Here is a 21,602-nt window from a genome sequence, read left to right as displayed (position 1 = left end):
TGAGGATAATTTGACTTTGTATAAATCAAAGCAGGCCTATAATATAATAGAGGAATCCAGAAAATGCTGTTAGCAAATATGAAAATCCAGAGTTTAAACTATAAGTAGTTTTTTATAGTCAACAGTGAAACCCTTAACTTTTCACAAATGAAAGCCATCCTCTCTAATGCAAGTGTCCTTTTCATAAGCAAATTACTACTGATATGCAGTTAATCTATTAAATGTTTTGCTTTAGTTCAGAGACTTCATCTTTTATGGCAAATTATTTTTATAAGACACCAAAACTACTTCATTAGCTTCCCAAAATTTAAGTCAATTATTAATTAGATACATCTTTTTTTTTTCCTTACCAATAAACAAACTAATGCACGTTTGGTTGCAGCAGTCTCATCTATGCAGTAAAATCTTCTAGCCTTGATTTCAGAAATTAGTTTTCTGTACAGAAAAGCAGTCCTAGGAACTGCTGAGCAATTGTGACCTCTGCTGGAAGCCTTAAAATGGCTTCTGATAGATGGCAGCCATTGGAAATCATCATTGCTATTTCTTTAGGCACTACTCTGCAGCATGCTGGGCACTGTGCAGATGGATTAAGAGATTGCACCTAGTCTGAGGAGTTTAGAGGATAAATAGAAAAAGAACATACAACATAAATAGAAAATAAAAATGAAATCAAAGAGGTCATCAGTGGCAGTGGCTCTTAAACTGCATGTGCTACCTTTGAAATAAGATACTAATGAATATTCACCATGCTTATGGACGTGGCTGTAAGTATCCTGATAAGCCAGATACTCCAAATTCTTAGTTTGAAGCAATCATCATTATTTTTAAATACAACAGTAAAACAGGGCTAAATTTTTGTTTAGGAAGAAAATTAGTAAATTCTGGAAAAAAAATACGACATTCACACGTGTATGACAGAGGGAGCCTTTAGTGGAAGTACAAAGAACCATATATTCATTGATCTGGGATTGCCTTAAGCCACCATTCATGATTCCAGCCCAGAGTAAATCTCAAGATGCTCATAACCCCAGTGCTTTAAGTGATGCAAGGCTGTGCATCAGCATGAAATGTACAATAAAACACAAATTCCATTTGTATTCTTGGAAAGAGACGTTTACATTTGACAATTTATAGTGAAGAATGAACTGATTGTGGAGTTCTGAAAAATGCAAATGAATTTATGGCTTTTCTTAGAGTGGAGCATTTGCCATCCTGAACATATGGTTCATAAAGGCTTCAGCAACTGTTTACTGTGGTTAAAAACAGGGTTGTGGGAATTGTAAAAAGCAATGCAGTAAGATTGGAGCTCTTTGATGTCAGAAGGCCCTGAAGCCAAGGCTGTCGTGCTCTTCCTCATGCATCCCTGCCTGCTGTGATGATCTGTACAATATGATCATCATTTTTGAAATATCTTTATATTGTGATTGTGTCAAAATACAGGCATATCCATAAGAACCTCTTAGGTTCCAAGTGCCATGTAATGAAAAATTGACCTGCATGAGACTTGGTAGGGAATAAGATTAGTGTAGTACAAAGAAAAGCCCATTTACTAGATGGTCAAACCTGAAGGAGCCAGTTTGCCATCCCAGTTAAACCTTTAGGCATTCTCTGAATAAATAGGAAAACTCCCATTCCTTTTGGTCAAGTGATGAGTTTAGCCATAAATAGCTTACAGTGTATAAATAGCTCTTGGAGAGAAGGGGAAAAGATGCAGGGAAGATCTGAGAGATGGGATTTCTGTCCAGAGTAGGGAAAGAGCACTATGAGCCCTCTGCCTATTCCTTATCCCTTCTAGCAAAGCAACTGGGAAGGGTGTTGTCATTTCTTAAAATTTCCAGAGAGGAGGAATATTCAGACAAGACTTAAAAGACTGTTTACTGAGGACAGAAACAAACTTGGAATGTTTCTCTTTTCCTCAAGAGAATAAGTCTTCAGGCAGTTCTTTTGATGAACTTAAATATAACTGAAATATAAATCAAATACCAAATTAACCACATTCTTTATTTCCTATAGATTTTAACTTCTTATACATTCCTATTTATTTCAATATGTCTGTTTAATCCTTCTTGGCTTTGCAGGGACCTTTGAGGTGCTTTTTTCTCATAGCTTAGTTATCAGGTTTCAACAATATGCTTTGAATTATTCCAGACCCTTTCAGTGCAGGTGCAGAGGTAATATAAATCAGGTGATGAAACTGTGAATCAGGAGGAATGTTAGATGGTATTCTTGTTTTTTTCTTTGAGATTCTAGAATATTATTTTGTTTTTAAAAGACTTTCAGATTTTCCTGGAGGGGTGCAGTGGGGGGAGTATCTTTGAAATCCTGGTGGAACAGCTGGAGCAGAATTCGGAGGAAAATAAGGTATTTTTTCTTTGCTTTTAAACCAAGGAAAATGTTTCATGCATTAGTGTCTTACAAAGAGGAAGACAAGGAGTTTTATACCTTTTGAGATTGCAGTGAAGAACCAGCAACTAATTAAAAAAATGCATAGCAAAAAGAACAATGCAATTTCAAAGTGCATGTTAAGGTAAAATACTGATCCTTTTGAAATTGCATAAGCTTTCTGCTAGGGAATGAATAGAGACGATATTTCCTCATTGCCAAACAAACAAGTAGAACAACATTGGCCCAGTATGATGAGATACCTAAAATGAAAGACTAATCATGTCAGGCTCCCTTTGGAATTATTGGGGAGAAAAAAAAAATTCTGACAGTCTTTGTAGGAGCTCCTCTGTCACTGAGCCTAATGTGACTTCATGCCCACCCAGAGACCATTTAACAGTGCTTGAATTAGAGGGAATCTGACCCAGAGATCGTAGACAGAGGATGTTCCTGGAGATTTCAAGGCAGGACATTGCCTATATTTTATTGGGACTGTGAATAACTAAAATGCTTGAAAATATGGGGAGTCATGTTTCTGATAACTGTAGGGTGCAGATTTTGCCACAAGCTGTAAAAGTAAGCTTGTAGATGAGCAACTGAAAATATGATTATTCTCTAAAGATGCACACTCAAATTGTGAACAGCTGTACTCATTTCAATCTGAGTAACTGCAAAGTCTTTGTGAAGACCTAAATATTCAAAGTATATACTGTGCATTATGGTACCATCTTGAAATTAGGGGAGTGACATATTCATAATTGAGAAGGTTTTGCCAATATGAGAACATTACAAATTATGTCAATAACACAACTGGTATTTAAATCCTTAGCAGTGAGAATGCAAGGTGGAAGGAAATGCATTTCTCAGCTTGTGGGTGCCTTGCTTGAAGCTGAGTGTTGCAGGCAGTGAGTACAGACTTAGCTCAGTAATATTTTACACATACTACTGTCCCTAGTTCCTGTAGCCTCTTGATTACATTAGTATTCTAAGTCCTCTTGACCTCTTTTGGTATGGAGGTGCTAACTTTGGCAACTACAGTTTCCCAGCTCTAAGACTAAAGAAAAGGGAGTACAAGTGAAAAACCTTTCATTTGTTGTGTTTCTGCTGCTGAAGAGCCAGCAGAGGGAGCTTAAGTAACAAACCCACTTCCCAGGGCTTATTAATAATGCAAAGGTACATAAACAAATAAACAAAAGTCTGCCATGATAGCCTATTCCCTGTAGGAAATGGGAGGGAAAAGAAAATCAGTAGCTCTTGAATAGAAAATGGTAAAATTGGTAGTAAAGAATACACTAAAATTAACATTAAAAAAATCAGTGTTTTAAAATCTATAAATCTGTCAGATTTACAGAGAATGGCATTGCTATGTTCTTAAATTTTTATCCATATCCCAGAAATTTATTGTGAGTCTTGTTTACTTTTGCTTTTCCATGACGCTTGGAGTTTTAAAAAGCGATTTCTTGACTTTTTCCTTTGCCATTGTCTTACAAGTGCTGTGACTTTAGGAAAAATAGTTGGGATAGATTTGCATTGTGCTTTCTAACACAGCAGAATAATGTCCAAGAAATTCCCAAGTTCTTTTATCTCTTTACCTCTCTCAGCAGGACAATCAAGTTGGGAGAAAGTAAGTGATAAACAAACAGGAAAATAATGTCCATCTTTTTTTCAAGGAGCTACATAAGATACCTCAGTTGGCTTTTTGAACTTAGGCAAGCTCCAGGATGTCGTGTCAGAACAGTGACAGGGAACTCTAGTTCCTGCTCAGCTGAGGAGCCTGGGGCACTTTGTTAGAATTTCATGAGCAACTTATTTCAAGTGTATAAATTTTGCCTATGCTGGCATCTTTGAGGAACATAATTTTGGGAAACTATATAAAAGTCTGGAAAAGACATGAAGAAGAATCACAAGTGTGTTCTCAGGTGGTTTTTCTTTCCTTGTTTTGAAGGGAAATATGTATATTTTGGTGTTCAGTATTTATGGCACTATTAGTTATAGAAGGGTTTGGATGTTAATGAAATTATATCAAAGATTTCCTAAGAATTGGTGGCTGGAAAGATTAGTTAGTATTGAATAAGAATTTTCTAATAACAACTTTGCTGTTAGAACCCAATATTGATTGTGTAGCTTGTGGCAGAGCTGTCCACAGGGCACAGTGTAAAATGATATCCTCTCACTTAAATTCTTTCACTTGTGGCATATTAGAGAAGAGCTGCTGAAACAAGTGTCAGTGATCTATAGACTTGCTGAATGTATAGTTGATTTCCAGCTACACACACATGTATTTCACATTGCCACTTCTAAGTGCCAAATTTGGTGGTGCTCTCCTTGAAAATTCAAGACTTCAAGTTATGCACACTGCTCTGATTTGCTTTTCCTCTCCATAAATAAAACTGGTTTATGGCTTTGACAACAGGAAAGCAGACCCCTTAATAAAAAATTTTTGAGTTCCTTTCTTCTTCTTGTGGGTCAATACAGCACTTGGCTGCCTGCCTCTTTGCAGCCAAGCAATCAATCCCCTTCAGAAAAGACCTAGACCAATTTCACACTTGCTGTGTACTTCATAATTGGCCCAGTTCATTCCAGTGTCAAAATTATTTATTTTGCTATGATGATAATCTCTTTCCAGTAGTCCTAAAGTGTCACCTTGTGGCTTGTACTGGTTATGATTTTATATCTTCAAGAGAAGACATACCTAAGCATCAAATACAGAAAATCTGTAAGTTCCTCTCCAGGTATTGATAAAATTAATTTGGGGAGTCAAGATTATTTTATTTTAACTGAGATTGCATTATTGGGGTTTACTTTTGAAAGCATTGGTGATAGGTAAGATCAAAAATCTACTAAGTAGTTAGTAATCTATTTGGAAGCTGCTGATAGATTTTCTACGATTAAATGCATTCAAATTACTTTAGGATGTATAAAAAAACCAAAATTTAACAAATCATTAGATCTTTAAAATGCTGACTGCTGAGTAATAAATCAAAATTAAAAAAGCAAACCAAAATTTCACACTACAATGAAGCAAACAGAAATGTTTATTTTGAGTGGAATATGTATGTGTTCCCTGACTGTTGTGCTGGTGGGTAAGGTCAGAGACACAGACACCAACCTAAGGAACAGTGGCATTTGCCATGATGGGAAACTGCAAAGAATCACAAAATGATAAGCTAAGCAATGCACCTAACCATGAACAAAGAACTACAAAGGGATAAGCTAAGCAAGGCTAATCATTGCTATGAAAGAATGCCTGCAGTGATTAGGAAAGACACACCACCAGTTACCCCAATGAAGGTACATCATCCAAGTCCAAGAGACATCAGCTGTGGGGGGAAGATGTCACAACCAAGGGCTGGAGAACCACACCAGTAACTGGGAACTCCTGCAGTGCCTCCACTTTCACAGGCCAAGGGAGTTGTCTTTGATCCTACATCCACTGACTAGGCCCAGTGTGGCCTTATCCTGTTTCTAGATCTAGGAAGGTGAACATGTTTTGCCAGTAAATGAGCACATATGGCAATACTCTGTTAATGAGCAACTATATCTATATAACATTTAGTTGGAAGGTTCATCTAGAGGTCAGCTTTGGCTTGGGCCTTGGTACTTCACTGATCCAGAGCACACAGGATCTAAATTCATTTGCACAAAGGGCAGTGGAATCAATGCATAGACAAGATGATCATTCTGAGATGAGAGATGCTAATGAAAAATATTCCTGTTGTTTCAAGCTCATTTGTGTGTAATATTTTATACTGCATAATATGCCTTTAAAATAGATTTTTGAGTTACAAGTTGTGAATGAGCTAGCACAGATACCCACTTTAGTGATAACTTCCAATGCTTCTGAAGTACTGCTAAGGTAAATTAGATATTGATTTCTGACAAAATGGAAGGTTTGTCTCATTGCTGAATTTTGAACCTTACATATTAAATAAAAACATGAGAGCTGATACTAAAAATTATTGTTCTGTTTAATATATCCAGAGTCCTAAACTGAAAGATGCTGCTGCACAAATGCTCAGTCTAAAAACAAACAAAAACAACAACAGCAAACTGTTTTCCCAGTCAGCTCTGCTCTGCTGGAACCTTGAGTGATGACTGTGAAGAGTTTCCTTTTTGCCAAATCATTTTCTTGGGGTGTCAGGTTATTTCTGCTACAAGCAGTGAATTAATGACAGCTGTGACTGGCACTGTGTTCACACACACACAGGTGGATTCCTCAGTGGCTGACATTGTTCACTTGCTGCCTGGCTGTGACTGAGAGCACATATTGAATTCATTATTACTGGATATCTGTTATCTGCAAATCTCGTGTTAAACCAGGCTTGCTGATAAAGAAAGAGATATTTCAAAACCAAGAACTTCAAGAAAACAATTACTGACAGTTCAGCACGAACAATTTAAAAATTAAATATGTAGCAAAAAATGTATCTTTTTCTTCACCCTTTAGTATTTAACTTCTCTTTTAACATCAAAATTATAAACCCTGTGTCAGAATATGTGATAAGATTCTGCTGAAAGTCACTAGCAGTGGTATAACAATACTAAAATTATTTATGTCAAGCTACATAAATGAGCTAGACCTTGGGTTCAAAGAGAAGATGAGGTTTTATGTAAATTAAAACAGATTTTTACTGGCCACTAATCAAGTGTTTACCTGTTTCCATTAAACCTACATTGAGTTTAATCAGTATGCCTTCTAATGCATACATTTTCCCTAAATAAGGAGCATATTTGTCATGAATATTTAAATTGGATTTTAAGTCCATGAAAGTTTAATTTAAATAAGTGAGGTGGTTTTCTCAGGGTTAAAAATTAGCATACTCAGATCCTATTCAAAAGTTGTAAACAAATTTTCACATTAATGGTCTCCAAAAACTTCTTAGCATTTGGGATTAAATATCTTTAATTGCAAAAGGCTTAAATGTAACAATTAATGGAATGCTTTCTGTACATAAATATAAAGGATCTGTTTCTTGTAACTAAAGAGAACTATTACTGAATAATTTAGAAATGGGCAGATTACAGAGTACTTTAAATATAAAACATGTAGATACAACTGGACCCTATTGAAATCTCTGGGGGAAAAAAGGTCTGTGTGTGTTGATTTCTATGAATATATTGTATGTACACAAACAGAAGTGAAGCATTTCATACTGTGAAGAGAAAACAGAATACAAGGAAGCAGGGAGTTGAAAAATTATGAACAAGTAAATAATTTTATGTTCTCTAGCAATTTAGAGCCTCTCCTAATTTGTCCTGTCCTTTCACAGGAAGCAAGACAGATCACCAGCAGCTCAACTTCCTGTGAGTAGTGGATGCTTGATGACATTTGAAGTTAAGCCCTTAATAAAACCTTGGTTCTGTTGACATTGATTTGACACTTATCATGGACTGGAATAAAGCCTGACAGACACCCCTGTTATTCCAAAAACAGAGGTACATTTTCTTTGACCTTCAAGGTTTATCTCAGATAAGCCAGCGGCAATGGAGCTGTATTGAAGGTGTAGTATTGCTCATGATGCTTTTAAACAAGCCCAGAAGTCCACGTGAGAAAGGCTGTCAGCAGGCTGGTTATCACTGCTCGTCACTGTCACAGGGGTTTGGCAGTGCTGTTTAGTCACTGAGTTAAGTGTTGCTGAAAGATGAAGGGCTGGATACAAATGATGTAAATGTTCGTGAATGGATGCACTGTACTGTGATACTGGCTGTCACTCAGATTCACACAGAGTAGAAAATGTTTTTCCTTGCTGGAGGAGCTTGGTCTCAGCACTTTGAGGGGATTTCTGTTGTATAGAATGAATCCTAACAGACAAAACAAACTGCAAAGATATTACCTGAGGAGAAAGTAGCAAACATGGGCAGGGGATAAATGTTAACAGAGGTCATTCACACTACATGCAAGTGAGATCTGGAAAGCCATGGACATGAAGGCAGAATTCCCTGAGGCTTTAATATAACCAGGGTTTTGCTCTTGATTCCTAGGCTGGACACTTGCTATTTCCAAGTTTTTACATGTACTCTCCCCTGCCTTGCCTTTCAGCAGTTTTAGTTTGATAAACAGCCTTGACATTGTTTGTTAAGCTGACTTCAAGTGTTTTGATCAAGACTTTGCTTAACAAGGTGTAGAATGTAGACCCCTTTCTGTTGAAATGTTAGCTCTATAAGATGTGTAATAATTGCTTTTATTCAGTAATTACTTAGCTCACATTTTGATAGGTAATTTCTCTCTAAAAGAATTTTACCTGTGAGTCATCATTGGCCAAAACTGATTTCCTCAACTGGCAAGAATGATGGTGCAAGAACCAGACAGGGAATGGCAATGGAGAGGTAGTAATGTTCTTGTATTCCTATTCTTGAATACAATCAAGTTGGTTTCCAACTTTTGACTTGTGTGTCTCCCACAAAAAAAAAAAAAAACAATAAACATAGGTTCATTACTTTTTACTTTAGCAAGTAGTTCTCAAAATACTTAGCATATATTTAAGAAACAGAATCTCCATTTTTGTCAAAATTGTCTGAATTTTTTTCATTTTTAAAACAAACAAACCAGAAGCTACTGTAGAATATAGGTCTTGTGTGTCAGTGAACCCTAGCAAGTTAAAAGGCAGAGAGAAGGAATAGATTCAAAACTATCTTTAATCTTGAGAAAAGGAACATTAGATTTCATAAAATTCTTCTTGTAAACGTTCCTTCTCCATCCCAGTGATTATAGTTTGCTTTTTCCTGGTGATTGCCTTTCTGGAGTTGTGAGGTGCCCAATGCAATCATAACTTGCCATCTCGTGGCATATTTGTGCATTACCACGGTTGAAATTCTTCCAATCAGTTAAGGATTTTTACATCCAAGAAAGTGTAAATCGGTGTGTGTAGGCTCTCATGAAGGCAACTAGCCTAGCCTCTCATTACATAGCTAAAAACCTAAGGGGGGCAGGTATCCATTGTCGATTTATCAATCGCGACATCCTTAACTAGGCTCAAATGATGCATAAATTATGTACGGATGAGCCTGGGGGTCCCCCCCAGCTCAGCGGCCTCGCGTGGCTGGTGCTGCCCCCGGGGCTCAGCCAGTGGGGAACGGACACACGGACTGACAGACACACGGACTAAGAACGGACACACGGACTGACAGACACACGGACTAACAACAGACCCACGGACAAACGCGCTAACAGACAAATGGACTAACAGACAGACTGACGGACAAACGCAGTAACAGACACACGGGCAAACAACGGACAGATGGACAAATGGACACACGGACGAAAGGACAAACGCACTAATGGTCACACGGACTAACAGACAAGCGGCCCCGGCACTCCGGCAGCGCCCGCCTCCCGTCCCTCCGTGCCAGGGTCGCTCTCCCTCTCGCCGTCTGTCTCCCACCGCCGCTCCCGCCCCGCCGCGGTCCCGCCTCCGCCCGGCTCTGGCCGTTCAGGCTGCGGCGCTCTGGGCGGGTATCAGTGCCCTGATGACATCGGGGCTGACCCACTGTCCCTGGGCTGGGCCTGGCTCGCCGCGGCTCCAGGGGGACACAGCCCTGCGGACGCTGCCGCGCTCCCGGGCCGCCGGCACCCGATAGAGCAGCGGGCCCGGGCGGTCGGGGGCCGTCCCTGGAGCCGGGCCGAGCGCTGACACACACGCGTGGCCCGCACGGAAGGCGAAGGAGGCTCTGCAGGCAGCCGTACGGGGTGGGTCCCCTACTGGGAAGCGGCGGCTGCGGCAGAACCTGCTCCCCGAGCAGTGTGAGGGACGAGGAGGGCGGCGAGATCTTGGCTCACAGGTAGCCACCAAATGCGTGTCCTGGGGTCGCATCTCCCTGCCAACGGCTTCCAGCACCCACCGTGTGCCGGGATGGGCCCGGGCTCCTGGGAGCCAGCACGACAGAAACGCCCGTGGGGCCAGCAGAGCCCGGGGGCTCAGAACCGCGCAAAGGACGCTGCGGTTTGCAGGGACGAGCGGCCCGAGCTCCGCCCCCGCCCTTGTTTGACCTGTTTTGATTCAAATTTTTGGCCGAACTGGGAGGGGATAAAGACATGCGTTTTCTCGGCCACTGGCTGCTTTTCCCTTAGATGGAACAGCTGGGTCTTCCCCGGGCCCCTTCTGCCCTCTTCCAGCACCAAGTTTGTAAACAAGAGTCGGATGAACTCGAGAAGGCTACAAGGGCCTCCTTCCACCTGGCTCTGCAGATGCTGAGGCTGCTCTGGGCTTTGCTGGGGCTCAGCTCTGGCCCTGGCTGGGCCCACTCTCCTCTAATATTGCTCTGGTCAAGTTAATCACAGGTAAGATAAGGAAGGGATTCTTCAAAGAAGCTGAGGTTTAACAGAGTTTTTATTCATAAAAACAAGCGTAAAAAATTAATTGTCCTAGCTAGCATAAAAAACTAGCTGTCTTAACTAGCGTAACAAACTGGCTGTGCTAACTAGCATAACAATCTAGTTGTCCTAGTTAGCATAAAAATCTAGCTATCCTACCATAACAAAATGTCTTAGCTAGCTTAACAAACTAGTTGTCCTAGCTGGCATAAAAACTAGCTGTCCTAACTACCATATTAAACTAATTATCCTAACTAGCATAACAAAAAGCTGTCTTCTAGTGCTGCACCTCTGCCACTCCCTCAACTGCACTGCTGCAGTGATCAGAGGTGTCAGGCTGGAGACAGGCTTGGCTGATGATAAAAATGGAAGCTGCCCTAAGAATAAAAACTAAAGAAATGAAGCATTACTTTTCAAGCTCCTTACAGGCTCTGTTGCAATAGGACAAGGGAGGGCCAGCAGACTCAGAAAAGACATAAGGAAAAACTTTTTTACAAGGAGAGTGGCTTACATTGACACAAGTTACCCAGATATGTGAAAGGTGCCTCACCCCTGCAATCATTAAAGGTCAGGCAGGGTTGTGAGCAACCTGATCTGCTTGAACATGGCCCTGCTCATTGTGGGGCACCTGGTCCAGATATCTCAAAATGCCCCTGCCAAACCAAACCAGTCTAGGATTCTGCTTGCTCTCCATTTGAAAATCATCAAGACTGCACCTTACAGGACAGAGGCAATATGCAACTGGCCACTTAAAGATACTCTCAGGTTTCAGGCAGTGGCTTTCATTTATTCACTTGAAGCTTTAGATTCTATCACACTTCCCTCTGGAAGGGACACACACAAAGCAAAGCCCCTTTTGACACCCTGCTCCCCTGCAGACCTCTCTGCACACTTCAGCTGCTCTCAGCTGGCAGCAGGGTCTGGGCACTCCCACGAGCACCAGTTCTGGGGAACTGGCTGTCACTGGGAAGCAGCCCCACACTCACATCCCAGGAACACTGTACCTAACCAAGTATACCTGCCCTTGACAGTGGTCAGACCACTTGACAGTGCTGTCCATTCCCAGAAGGATGCTGGAGCTTTTCAGATCTCTGTGAATCACCTGGTTTGAATGAAGGAAATCCAGGGCTTGCAGATACTGATAGAGAACAAGAAACATGAGAGTAAAAATTAACAAGCTGAATACACAATAGAAGGATGGAAGAGTACTAGAAGAGAGCAGAAGTGCAGGGATACTAACAGGCAGTTCATTTAACATTCATGTTCATATGCCCTCTCTCTTTTCCAAGGCATAAAAACAACACAGAAACAAAGCTCTGAGCATGAAGTCACTCCTGTTCTCACCATCTCTTTAGAAGGACCATCATGCCCAAGCCATGGGCAGCACAAGCAGCCCTTCATGAGCCCTTACCTCACAGCTGATGGCTGCCATCCCTCCTTCAGCCAGATGTGTCTTTCTAACATCCTGTATTGTTCTTCCATCCACGTACTCCATCACCAACCAGAGATCTTCAGCAACAAGGCAGCTGAAAGAAGACACTGGCATGGAGATGAATGTGCACAGCTAAATTACCTTATGGAAAAGACTGCAGGTGAATTTTGCTTCCAGGCCACTTGTAAGTGAACACAGAGTAAAATTAAGAGACATTCCTGTAGGCTTCACCATCCTTGGAATCTGCACAGTCTAAATGAGAAGGAGACATATGTGAGAAAGGAGATGCCTTACATGAAAAATGCACTTTAGGAACACCCAAGATCAGTTTGGAACTACAACACTTGCCACCAGCTGGTTCACCACCTTAACTCAGCAATTCTACCAGTAACTCCACAACTTTCAATTATCCATGGGAGGAGGCCATGCACCACTTAGCATTAAAGTGGTCAACTGTCTGGGAAACCTTGCTTGAACCTTCAAAAACAGGCTAGGCAATTGAAAAATGGGCAAAATCTGGAAATAAGAACATCTTCCTGGCATCTTCACAGCAAGGGAAAAGAACAGGGGAGAAGCCAAGGGAAATCATTTCTACCATGCTTTATCAGCACTTCTCACAAAGCACAGAAAATAGAGTCAACTTCAACAAAAAAACTAAACTACAGCAACAGAACAACAGGGATGTAGTGAACTGAGAGGCTGTTGTTTTAGGAAGATGTGGCCAAGTCAGGCTTTTTCTAAACAAGCTACAAACTACATCTTGCCAGAAAAGACTAATTCAGGACCAGACCACGGGACAGTACCTGAAGCACTCACAGGTCCAAACAGCTGACAATGTTGGGATGCTTCTTGTCCTTGAGGACCAGGATCTCAGAGCTTGTTCCCAGTTCTGCTGTTGTCACGTGACAAAGTGGGGAACAGTAGGAGTTCTTTTAAAAATAGATGGTTGGGAACTGAATTAAGCCAAATGAGGCAAACATTGTATCTGAGAACCGTTTATTGGTAACAAAAATGATAAGAAAATGGAGTTGCCCAGATGAAAGAGAGCTAGAAGAGATAGAAAAGAAGGAAAATGGAAAAGGACTGAGGGAGAAGGAAGACAGAGGGAAAAGGAGGGGGTTCCCACCAGCGAGTCAGGGAAGTGCTGTCAGTGAGGGGTGCACACGCTGCTGCCTGTGCGTGGGCTGGGGCTGAAGGAGCTTGCAGAGGCACAGCTCCACAGGCACAGCTGCCGCAGCCACAGCGCCGGACACGCGGTGAGTGGGCGCTTGGAGGGTCCAGGACCCTGCACTGCCTCGCGGTGACCGGCTGGATCGGGGCGGCGGGGCAGGGGTGGCTGGATCAGGGTGGCTGGATGGCTGGATCGGGGCGGAGGGTTGAATGCAGGCAGCCCAGCAGTCAGGGACACAGGGAGGCAGGACAAGCGCGAGGGCGAGCAGGCACTAGTGAGGCCAGGAGAGCCAGAAGGCAGGCTGGGGCCAGGCAAAGGAGGGAGCGAGGCAGCCAAGGAGCATCAGCTGAGTCGTGATGCAATCCCAAAGTGTGCCTGTGGACAGGAGCTCCAGTCCGAGCTTTCTTTGCCACCCATGGGTGGAGACTTTCTCAAGACCTGGAGAAGCCCCTCCACAGTGTCTCACTGACAGTCTCTCCTACTGACTGCCCCAAGTGAGGAGTTGCCAGGCCAAGTCTCCCCAGAGACGAGGCTTTCCCCATCTTCTCCCAGCTCCCTCCTGGACATGGCACATGTGCAGCCTTTCCCCCACGTGCCTCTGACAACCATTGTTGAGGCACAGCAAAACTGAACTGGCTTCTCACAGCTGTTCACGATTTATTTTCTTTATGGCCACTTAACAGGACATTCAGGACTATTAAATGGAGATGGCTGTGGCACAAGACCACAACAAACATGCAGCCAGTCTTTCTGGAGTGATGGAGCCAGGCTGTGCCAAACTGCCTTGGGGTGGGACACCAGAGCTCAGTCAGTGACACTCCCCCATCAGGGGCTGCTTACAGGATACATGGCCAGAAACATTTGGCCTTGGAAGCTCTGGAGAAATGGTCTCTCATCCATTACCCACAAAGTTCATTCTCTGCATGTACATTCTCAAATGGCCTTAGTTTATCACCACTATTATTAATATTCACACACATTTTGCAAGCAGAAACCAATTCTGGTCCTGTGAAAGTAGAGCAAAACAGCTGGGAAGGGGTTTGGTCATTTTTTCAAGTGCCACTGCTGTTGTTTGGGATTGCATAACAGAGCAAACATGCAGCATATATCATTTATATGATCACTGCCATGAGCTGTCACTGACACCAGAACTAAACACAACTGTAGGATTTAGGAGAGAGCTTTGCTCTTGACTTCTCATTTATCTCTCCCTCTCTATGAATTTGCTGCAGGAGGGCTAAAACCAAAACTGATCCCAAGCAAGATCTCGCCTTATTTAGGTCTTGCAGTATCCTTGGAAGATGAAATGCAGTATGGAAAAAATGCTAAAGTGTTACTCTCCTAACCTGGGACTAAGATAATTTGGGCCTCAATAATGGCAGTCTCCACCAGCTGATGAATTACTATTTTTAGAGACTAAGACCATGCCAGTGTGTCCTGATCTGAAATATATCACTGCCCCAGCAAAATACCTGGCCCTTGCTTGTGTAGAAGTCATTGACTTGAACTTACCCTTGGCCAACTGGCTCAACTTCAGGGTGTTTCTTGGAAGGCTCCCCCATGCTCACAGTGTTCCCTGAAAGAAACAACAGGAAAGACAGTCACTCCAAGATGGAGATCGCACCTTCCACAGAGCCAAAATGCAGCCCCACTCTCCAGGGTTCTGAGCCCCTTGTACTCAAGTGGGCAAGACAAGTTAAATACTCTGTGACATTCAGCTGCAGAGGAACACTGAGTGCAGCTAATGCTCAGACTCACACACCACACCCTGCTCTGGCAAACAAGACAGAGAGCAGATGTACTCAGCTGCATCAGGCACCTCTCCTCTCCCCTTTGGCTGGAGGGCTGTGCTGCTGTCAGAATGCTCAGCCCATGATGCCACCACAGAGGGAGGTTCACACTGTCCTCTTCCCAGACAGACGGAGGTTCAATGTCCTCTTCCCAAAATGGCAGCACTTCACCATCCTCTTCCCAAACAGTGAGATGCTCATGGTGCTCTTCCCACACAGAGAGATGTGGTCCCTCCTCTTCCTACATCGGATGATGTTCCCCATCCTGGTCCCACGCCACTGGATGTTCCCTGTCCTCGTCCCACACCACTGGATGTTTGCCCTGCTCTCCCCATACTGCAAGATCTTTGTTGTCCTTCTTCCTGCACTACAGGATGTTCCCATTCCTCATCCCACACTGCAAGACACCCACCATCCTGGATCCACACTGCTGGAGCTTTGCTGTCATCTTCCAGAAAGGTGGGAAATTCACTTCAAGAACCATGGGGAATTCACCGTCCTCTCCTAGAACAGAGAGAAGTTCACTTTGTTCCTCCTCTCCAGCCTTCTTGTCTTTCTCCTCTTTAGTCTCCTCTTTGGAGACAGACAGACAGCTAGAGAAAACCCTGATGCAGCTTTTGTGCTTTGAGAACAGACAGTAGCACGAGGGACAGGAAGCTGTATTGTATTTATGGCCTTATTTATGCTCAGCTGCACATCCAGCTGCACTAAGGAGAAATAGCACTGTGGAGTGTTCAAACTAACAGTGGGATAAAGCAGATATTTCCACTTATGGTTGTGAATTAGATACTCCCCCATGGCTAAAACCAGCATACAATCTTCTGTCTGCAAAATCATTCCTGCAGCTGTACAAAAGCTCTTCAACAGAAAAGGAGAAAGCAGTTAGGGATGCCATAGCTTCTGCTGCTGCAAAGACACTGACAGGAACTTTCTGTCAGCCTACCAGGCTGGCAGTCGACTACGACACACGAAAAATTCCTTTCCACTCACCAAAGGACAAGCTTCTCAGTAGCCACGAGTGAGGTGACCTGCAACAGGAGAGGCAAAATTCACCAAATGCTGTCAAGAAAATAAACTGTGCTGGAAAATCCCACTCAACTAGGCAACCCCGAAATAGAGCGTTCTGCTTTCACAATATCCTTCCAGGAGTCCCGTCAATGAAAGCACCGCTACACAAACGGGGACAGCGACCACCACTCCGGAACACCGAAGCCCACGGAGAGCTCGAACAGGCACAGCCCTGTGCACCCACACACACAAACACACACCCCGAGCCCTGTGCCCTTCCACACTCACACACACCCCGCTGCTTTCGCACCCGCTCACACAGAGCCGCTCCCCTCCACCTCCCCGGGCACCTCCGGCTGCCCCCGCTCCGCTCGCACACAGAAGGCTCAGCGTGCCCCGCTCACACCCCACACCTGCACGGACATTCGCCCCACACTCACACGGCAGAACCGGCCCCCAGTGCTCCCAGCGGGGCAGCCCCGACACCGCAGCCCCACATCCTCCACACCCCGTCCCGCTGCCCGCACGGACAGCCCCCAAACGCCGAGCCTCCCCACTGTCCCCCACTGCCCCCACACAGCGGGGTCCCCGCTCCCCACCCAGAGCGGCCGCTCCCGTGTCACCCCCTCGGCTGCCCCTCAGCGCTCCCCTCACACCGCGGGGACCCTCCCGCTGCATCCCCGCTCCAGGGCCCCGCACCCGCCACCGCCCGGCCCCGGCGCCCACCACAGCAGCTCCGCGCCCCCCGCCCTCAGCGCCGGGCCCGCAGCGGCCCCGCAGGACGCCCGCAGCCCCGGCCCGCCACTGCCAGGGCCCCCTCACCTGCTTGCGTCGTGTCGCTCAGGTCGCAGCCGCTGCCGGGGAAGTCGCGCAGCTTCCTCCCGCTCAGGCACAGGATGCCCGAGCTGCCCGCCTCCTCCAGGGCCCGCTCCAGGCTGCGCACCGTGTGCGACTGCGGCAGAGCTGCCGCGCCCCAGTGCGGCCCGGACGAGAAGGAGAGAGTCAGGTGCGCGGGGATCCCGAGCCCCGCCGCTCCGCTGCCGGCCGCCGGCCCGGTCCCGCTGCCCGCGCCGTTGTTGCCGCCGCCGCCCCCCTGCCCGGCCGCCATCTTGACCGGCCCCTCCACAACAACGGCCGGGGCCGCTGCGCAGGCGCCGCGGGGCCCGCAGAGGGCGCTCCGGGATGGGGCGGGGCTTCGCCCTGTGCTCAGCAGCGCCAGCCAATCAGCGGCCACAGCGGCGGCGACGGGGCGGGGCTTGGCGAGGAGACGCGCTGCTGTGTGCCCGGGGCTGGTGTGCCGCTAGGGGGCGCAGCCGGGGCTGAGGGATCGGGATCGGGATCGGGATCGGGATCAGGATCGGGATCGGGATCGGGATCGGGATCGGGATCGGGCTCGGGACGGGAGCCGGAGCGGGATCGGGATCGGGAGCGGGATCGGGATCGGGATGGGGATCCTCTTGGCAACGGGGGCATCCCGACAGGGATCGTCCCGCAGCCGAGACGGGACGCTGCGGCCCTGCTGGGAGGCTTCGAAGCCGAAGGAACACGGGCAACATCGGCTCCCGCTCGGCTCTGCCCGCTGCCCTCAGCACCGCTCGCTCACCCGCTGCCCTCAGCACCGCTCGCTCTGCCCGCTGCCCTCAGCACTGCTCGCTCTGCCCGCTGCCCTCAGCACCGCTCGGCTCTGCCCGCTGCCCTCAGCACCGCTCGGCTTTGCGGTCGCCCCTGCCCCGGCACCGCTCAGCACCGGCCGCTCCTCAGGCCCGTCCTGCCCGGGAGCTCCAGAGCCTCCGTGGCCTCTGCCTCACAAACCCGGCCAGCGGCAGAGCCGGCCGCGGACTGCGGATCCCCGCGTGCGGCAGCGAGAAAAATCACCCAGCAATCGTCCGTGGCACAACAAAGGGAAGACGAGCCAGCGGCTCACCCTGAAATGAGTAAAGGAACACTCTCAAAAACCCCACAGACACGAATGCCCGTGGCTCAGAATGTGAAAGGGCACTGAGGACACAGAAATCACAAGCCCGTTGCAAGGTCCAGGGCCCAGTTACCTGAACAAAATGCTACAGAACTGCTGGGATGATGGATGGATGGATGGATGGATGGATGGATGGATGGATGGATGGATGGATGGATGGATGGATAATTGCCTCCCCTACCATGTAATCAGGCCTTGTTAGGTGTTGTCTATTTATCTTCCAAAAATTGCTCTGGAGCTGTGATCAGGAAGTGCTAAAGATAGCCTCATAGACCCACCCACATTTTTATGCAATTGCTGTGTGTTTGATAAGCAGAATTTGCTTTTAGTCTTGAACCACCTGAAGACCCTTGTATTGTTGAATTGATTTGGATTGGTGTTTCGTTTATTTTTGCATGCACATGTCATGCCTAATTTGGGATCTAAGGGAAATTCCCTCTACAGGGGGTATGGAAGAGGCTGGCCTTCAGCCAGCAACACATCACTGACACACAGCTGAGCCATTATTGATCACAAAAGGATCAGACCTGAAATATCATGTGGGTGATGTCGAGGTGAAATTCAGTAGAGCCAATGAGCCAGGATCAGTGAGCAGGTCCTGAGGAGTGAAGGGTTCAGTCCTGCTCTGCAGCGCTGTGTGGATTTGGGGATCACCCTGTCCTGGCACACAGATTGCCCTTCCAGCAAAGAGCTCTGGGTTCAAAATGCAGCTGTGGGGAGACAAGGGGTCCCATTGTCACCTGCAAATAGTGTGGCTGTCTGCTTCCTCTGGCCTTAGCTGTACTTGTGGGAGCTGTGGGATGCAGGCTTACAGATGAATATCTATGTCAGTCTGGCTGGGCCAGAGCTTCTGCTCTTGCCCTGAAAAATCCAATCATTCCCTGGATTCACAACAAGAAAATACTTTATAAACACTGCAGGCTGCTGCCCTCGGTTGAGGTTCCGGCCAGAGAGGGTGGAGGGTGAATAAACTCAGACTGGTGTTGGGCCAAGTGTGTAGGATGATTTTGCCTGTGGACATGGAGCAGGAGGCACGGTGCCTCTGCAGCTGGCAAGAGTGAAGCAGAGCAGGGCCCCTTTAGAATCACAGATAAATAGCAAGCAAAAAGCAATACTGGAAAAATCCTCCACCAAGTGCTGTGAGATACAGTGATACAAGTGGCTAAAGACACAGGTCATTGCTACTGTTCGTTCAGTGCAGTGACCAAGCAGGGTACAAACCTATGCTGCTATCCCCCCTGCTCTGATTCGCTGTGGTGACTCTCTTCTAACCCTGTGCAATTGCTTCTACAGTTTTAAACTTCTCAGACTCCATTGGAAATGTTACTCTGGAGGTGGTGTTTCCTGGCCTTAAACAGAGTAGAAGTTTTCCAGGTCACAGAGTTGCCCCTTCACAGCAGCCCCAGCCTGTGTGCAGCCACCCTGGCTGGGAGCTTGGCTGAAGCCAGCTGCTGCCACTCCCCAGGCAGCAGGTGGGGAACTGCTGGGCCACCTGTGCAGCACTGGGCAGTGCACGGGAACTGTCAGACCCTGGAAGAGCACAGGCCACGTGTGCCCCTGGCGATGGCTCAGGAAGCAGCTGAACTGTGTCATACAAATACCCTCCCCAAAAGACAGGCAAGCCCCATGCAGCAATTCCCCCTGTGCACAACAGCAGGGATAATTCTGTTAGAGACAATCATTCTGTGGGCTTAGTAGTGTGACGGAAAGGGGTTATGTGCCTGTGGGGCTGAGCTCACACTGCTCCCTCTCCCAGTATGTTTTCAGCATGACGGTTATGCATTTTGGCTACTTGTGCTTTCATTGCAAAGTCTGTTTTATCTCCTGCTACATAAAAAGTCACCCATCACTGCAAGGGAATCAAGCTAGGAAAAAAAGCAGTTTTTATCACCTAAGCCCTCAATATTAACTTAGGGAGTGGTTAAATTATAAGGTACAGATTGCTAAAAAACATTTCTTTGGAGAATAGAATCAGGGTGCGATCTGAACAGCAGGAGGATGTTTCCCACTCGGCTTTTCTTCCAGGACTGCATGGCTCCATCCCTTTACAATCTGGTTGAAGTGCTCAGGTTTTCCTAGTGAGTCTGCCAGCTTCTGTCCATATTTATAGTCAGGAGGCAACTGAAATCAGGGATACTGCCATTTGTGACAGTGTTTCTTGTTCAACTTTTCAACTCCCATGACATACAGATTATCTGCATGAAGGGGTGATGTCTCCTCCAGAGCTCACTAACCTGGGCATTGGGGTGCATTTATTTAATTTTGAACACACTCAGAGCCAGGACTGCTCTGATAATTTTGCCAATAACATTCAAGGTGTAAGAGATCACAGCAAAGATTTTACAAAATACCTTTTGAAAACACACTGCTTTGGAGCCAGCTTTTAAAGCAGTAAACTGCCTGCAGGTGAGCACCAATGGGGACCAGTTTTCTCCAAAGCACCAGCCTATGCAGTGTCAAACTGAGAAGATGAACTTGCACTAAAGAGCTGTTGAAGGAAAGAAACAGAGATGCCATTTGACAAGTTATGTTTTTTTATTCAGTGCACTGGACTCATACATCACTGCTTCGTCAACAACATTTCACACATTCCTATAAAACCAAGTCCAATCTCTTGTTAAAGATGCTCAGTGTAAAATGTAAAGCAGTCTATCAAATATTTCCTGTTAAAAGTACAGCTTAGAGCCCAGTAACAGGCTGTGTCCAGCATGTTCAGTGCTGGGTTCCAGCAGTGGATGGAGAATGGAGCAGTTACTCAGGGTTGATGCAGGGCTTCATTAACAAATGTCTAAACCCAGCTCATTAACATCTCAGCCAATGTTTATCAGAGTACTGCTGCTGGTTTGATTATGCTGCTGCTTTGAGCATGGGTGGAGCTGCAACTACAAAAACCCTAATGCAGAACTACTCAGCACTGGAAAATGTGATCTGGGCTGGGGCAGCCTGTCTGTGCCCCGTGCTGAGGACAGTGACTCCAGCAGCACAGCATGGCACATCTCACCCCATCCCCACAGCAGAGGTCAGAACAGCACAGCAATCCACAGAGAAATGCAAGGTGCTCAGGCCTGACTGTCAGGGCAAAGCAACAGATTTTCAGGGTGAAGGGGTCTTACACTGCAAACCTCTGGGCAGGGATGCCTGCAAGCACAAGCTGGGCAATTGGGTGGATGCTGGGGATTGTGGGTAGCTAGAGCATCCCCACTTCCCTGTGTCTCCCATGTGGGCAGGCACAGCACCCTCAAACCCTGTCCCACCCACCAGACACGTAGGGAATGCTCCGTGGTACACCCTCCCAGTATCAGCCATCACCCTGGTCTGCACAGGGTGCCTTAGCAGGCGGACAGGACTGGTGCTAGCCCTACAGCTTCCCAGCAGAGCTCTCCCAGAAAATCCATCTCTGCCCATCCCCCTCCACCACCCTGCCCATGTCCCACCTGTCCTTGTGCTCTGGCCCAAACTCTCATCCTGCTTCACCCCTGCCTTCAATCACTCATTCACTCTGCGTGTAAGGAAGGAGACAGCACATTGCCAAA

At 46.2% G+C, this 21,602-nt stretch overlaps 1 protein-coding gene across 4 annotated transcripts; it reads right to left on the bottom strand.

Moving 5' to 3' along the window:
- Positions 1–10,134: 10,134 nt before the first annotated feature.
- On the bottom strand, positions 10,135–16,257 carry LOC130253314 (uncharacterized). 4 transcript variants are annotated; one of them, XM_056491810.1, is made up of 5 exons: positions 15,499–16,257; positions 14,809–14,872; positions 12,105–12,219; positions 11,712–11,831; positions 10,135–10,561 (listed from the first exon to the last, which is right to left on the bottom strand). In XM_056491810.1, the coding sequence occupies exons 2-5, from the start codon at positions 14,856–14,858 to the stop codon at positions 10,298–10,300; spliced, it is 549 nt and encodes a 182-aa protein (XP_056347785.1). In that variant the 5' UTR covers positions 14,859–14,872; positions 15,499–16,257; the 3' UTR covers positions 10,135–10,297. The 4 variants fall into 4 exon arrangements, 2 of the variants coding, with proteins under 2 accessions (XP_056347785.1, XP_056347786.1); XR_008840541.1 differs by lacking the exon at positions 10,135–10,561 and adding an exon at positions 12,929–13,014 and having other exon boundaries at positions 10,692–11,831; positions 15,499–16,239; XR_008840540.1 differs by lacking the exon at positions 10,135–10,561 and adding an exon at positions 12,929–13,054 and having other exon boundaries at positions 10,692–11,831; positions 15,499–16,230.
- Between the last annotated feature and the right edge of the window lie 5,345 nt (positions 16,258–21,602).

Source organism: Oenanthe melanoleuca, chromosome 4A (assembly GCF_029582105.1).
Source record: "Oenanthe melanoleuca isolate GR-GAL-2019-014 chromosome 4A, OMel1.0, whole genome shotgun sequence".
NCBI lineage: Eukaryota > Metazoa > Chordata > Aves > Passeriformes > Muscicapidae > Oenanthe > Oenanthe melanoleuca.
The sequence above is the reverse complement of the archived record's forward strand: the minus strand, read 5'-3'. Positions and strand labels throughout refer to the sequence as shown.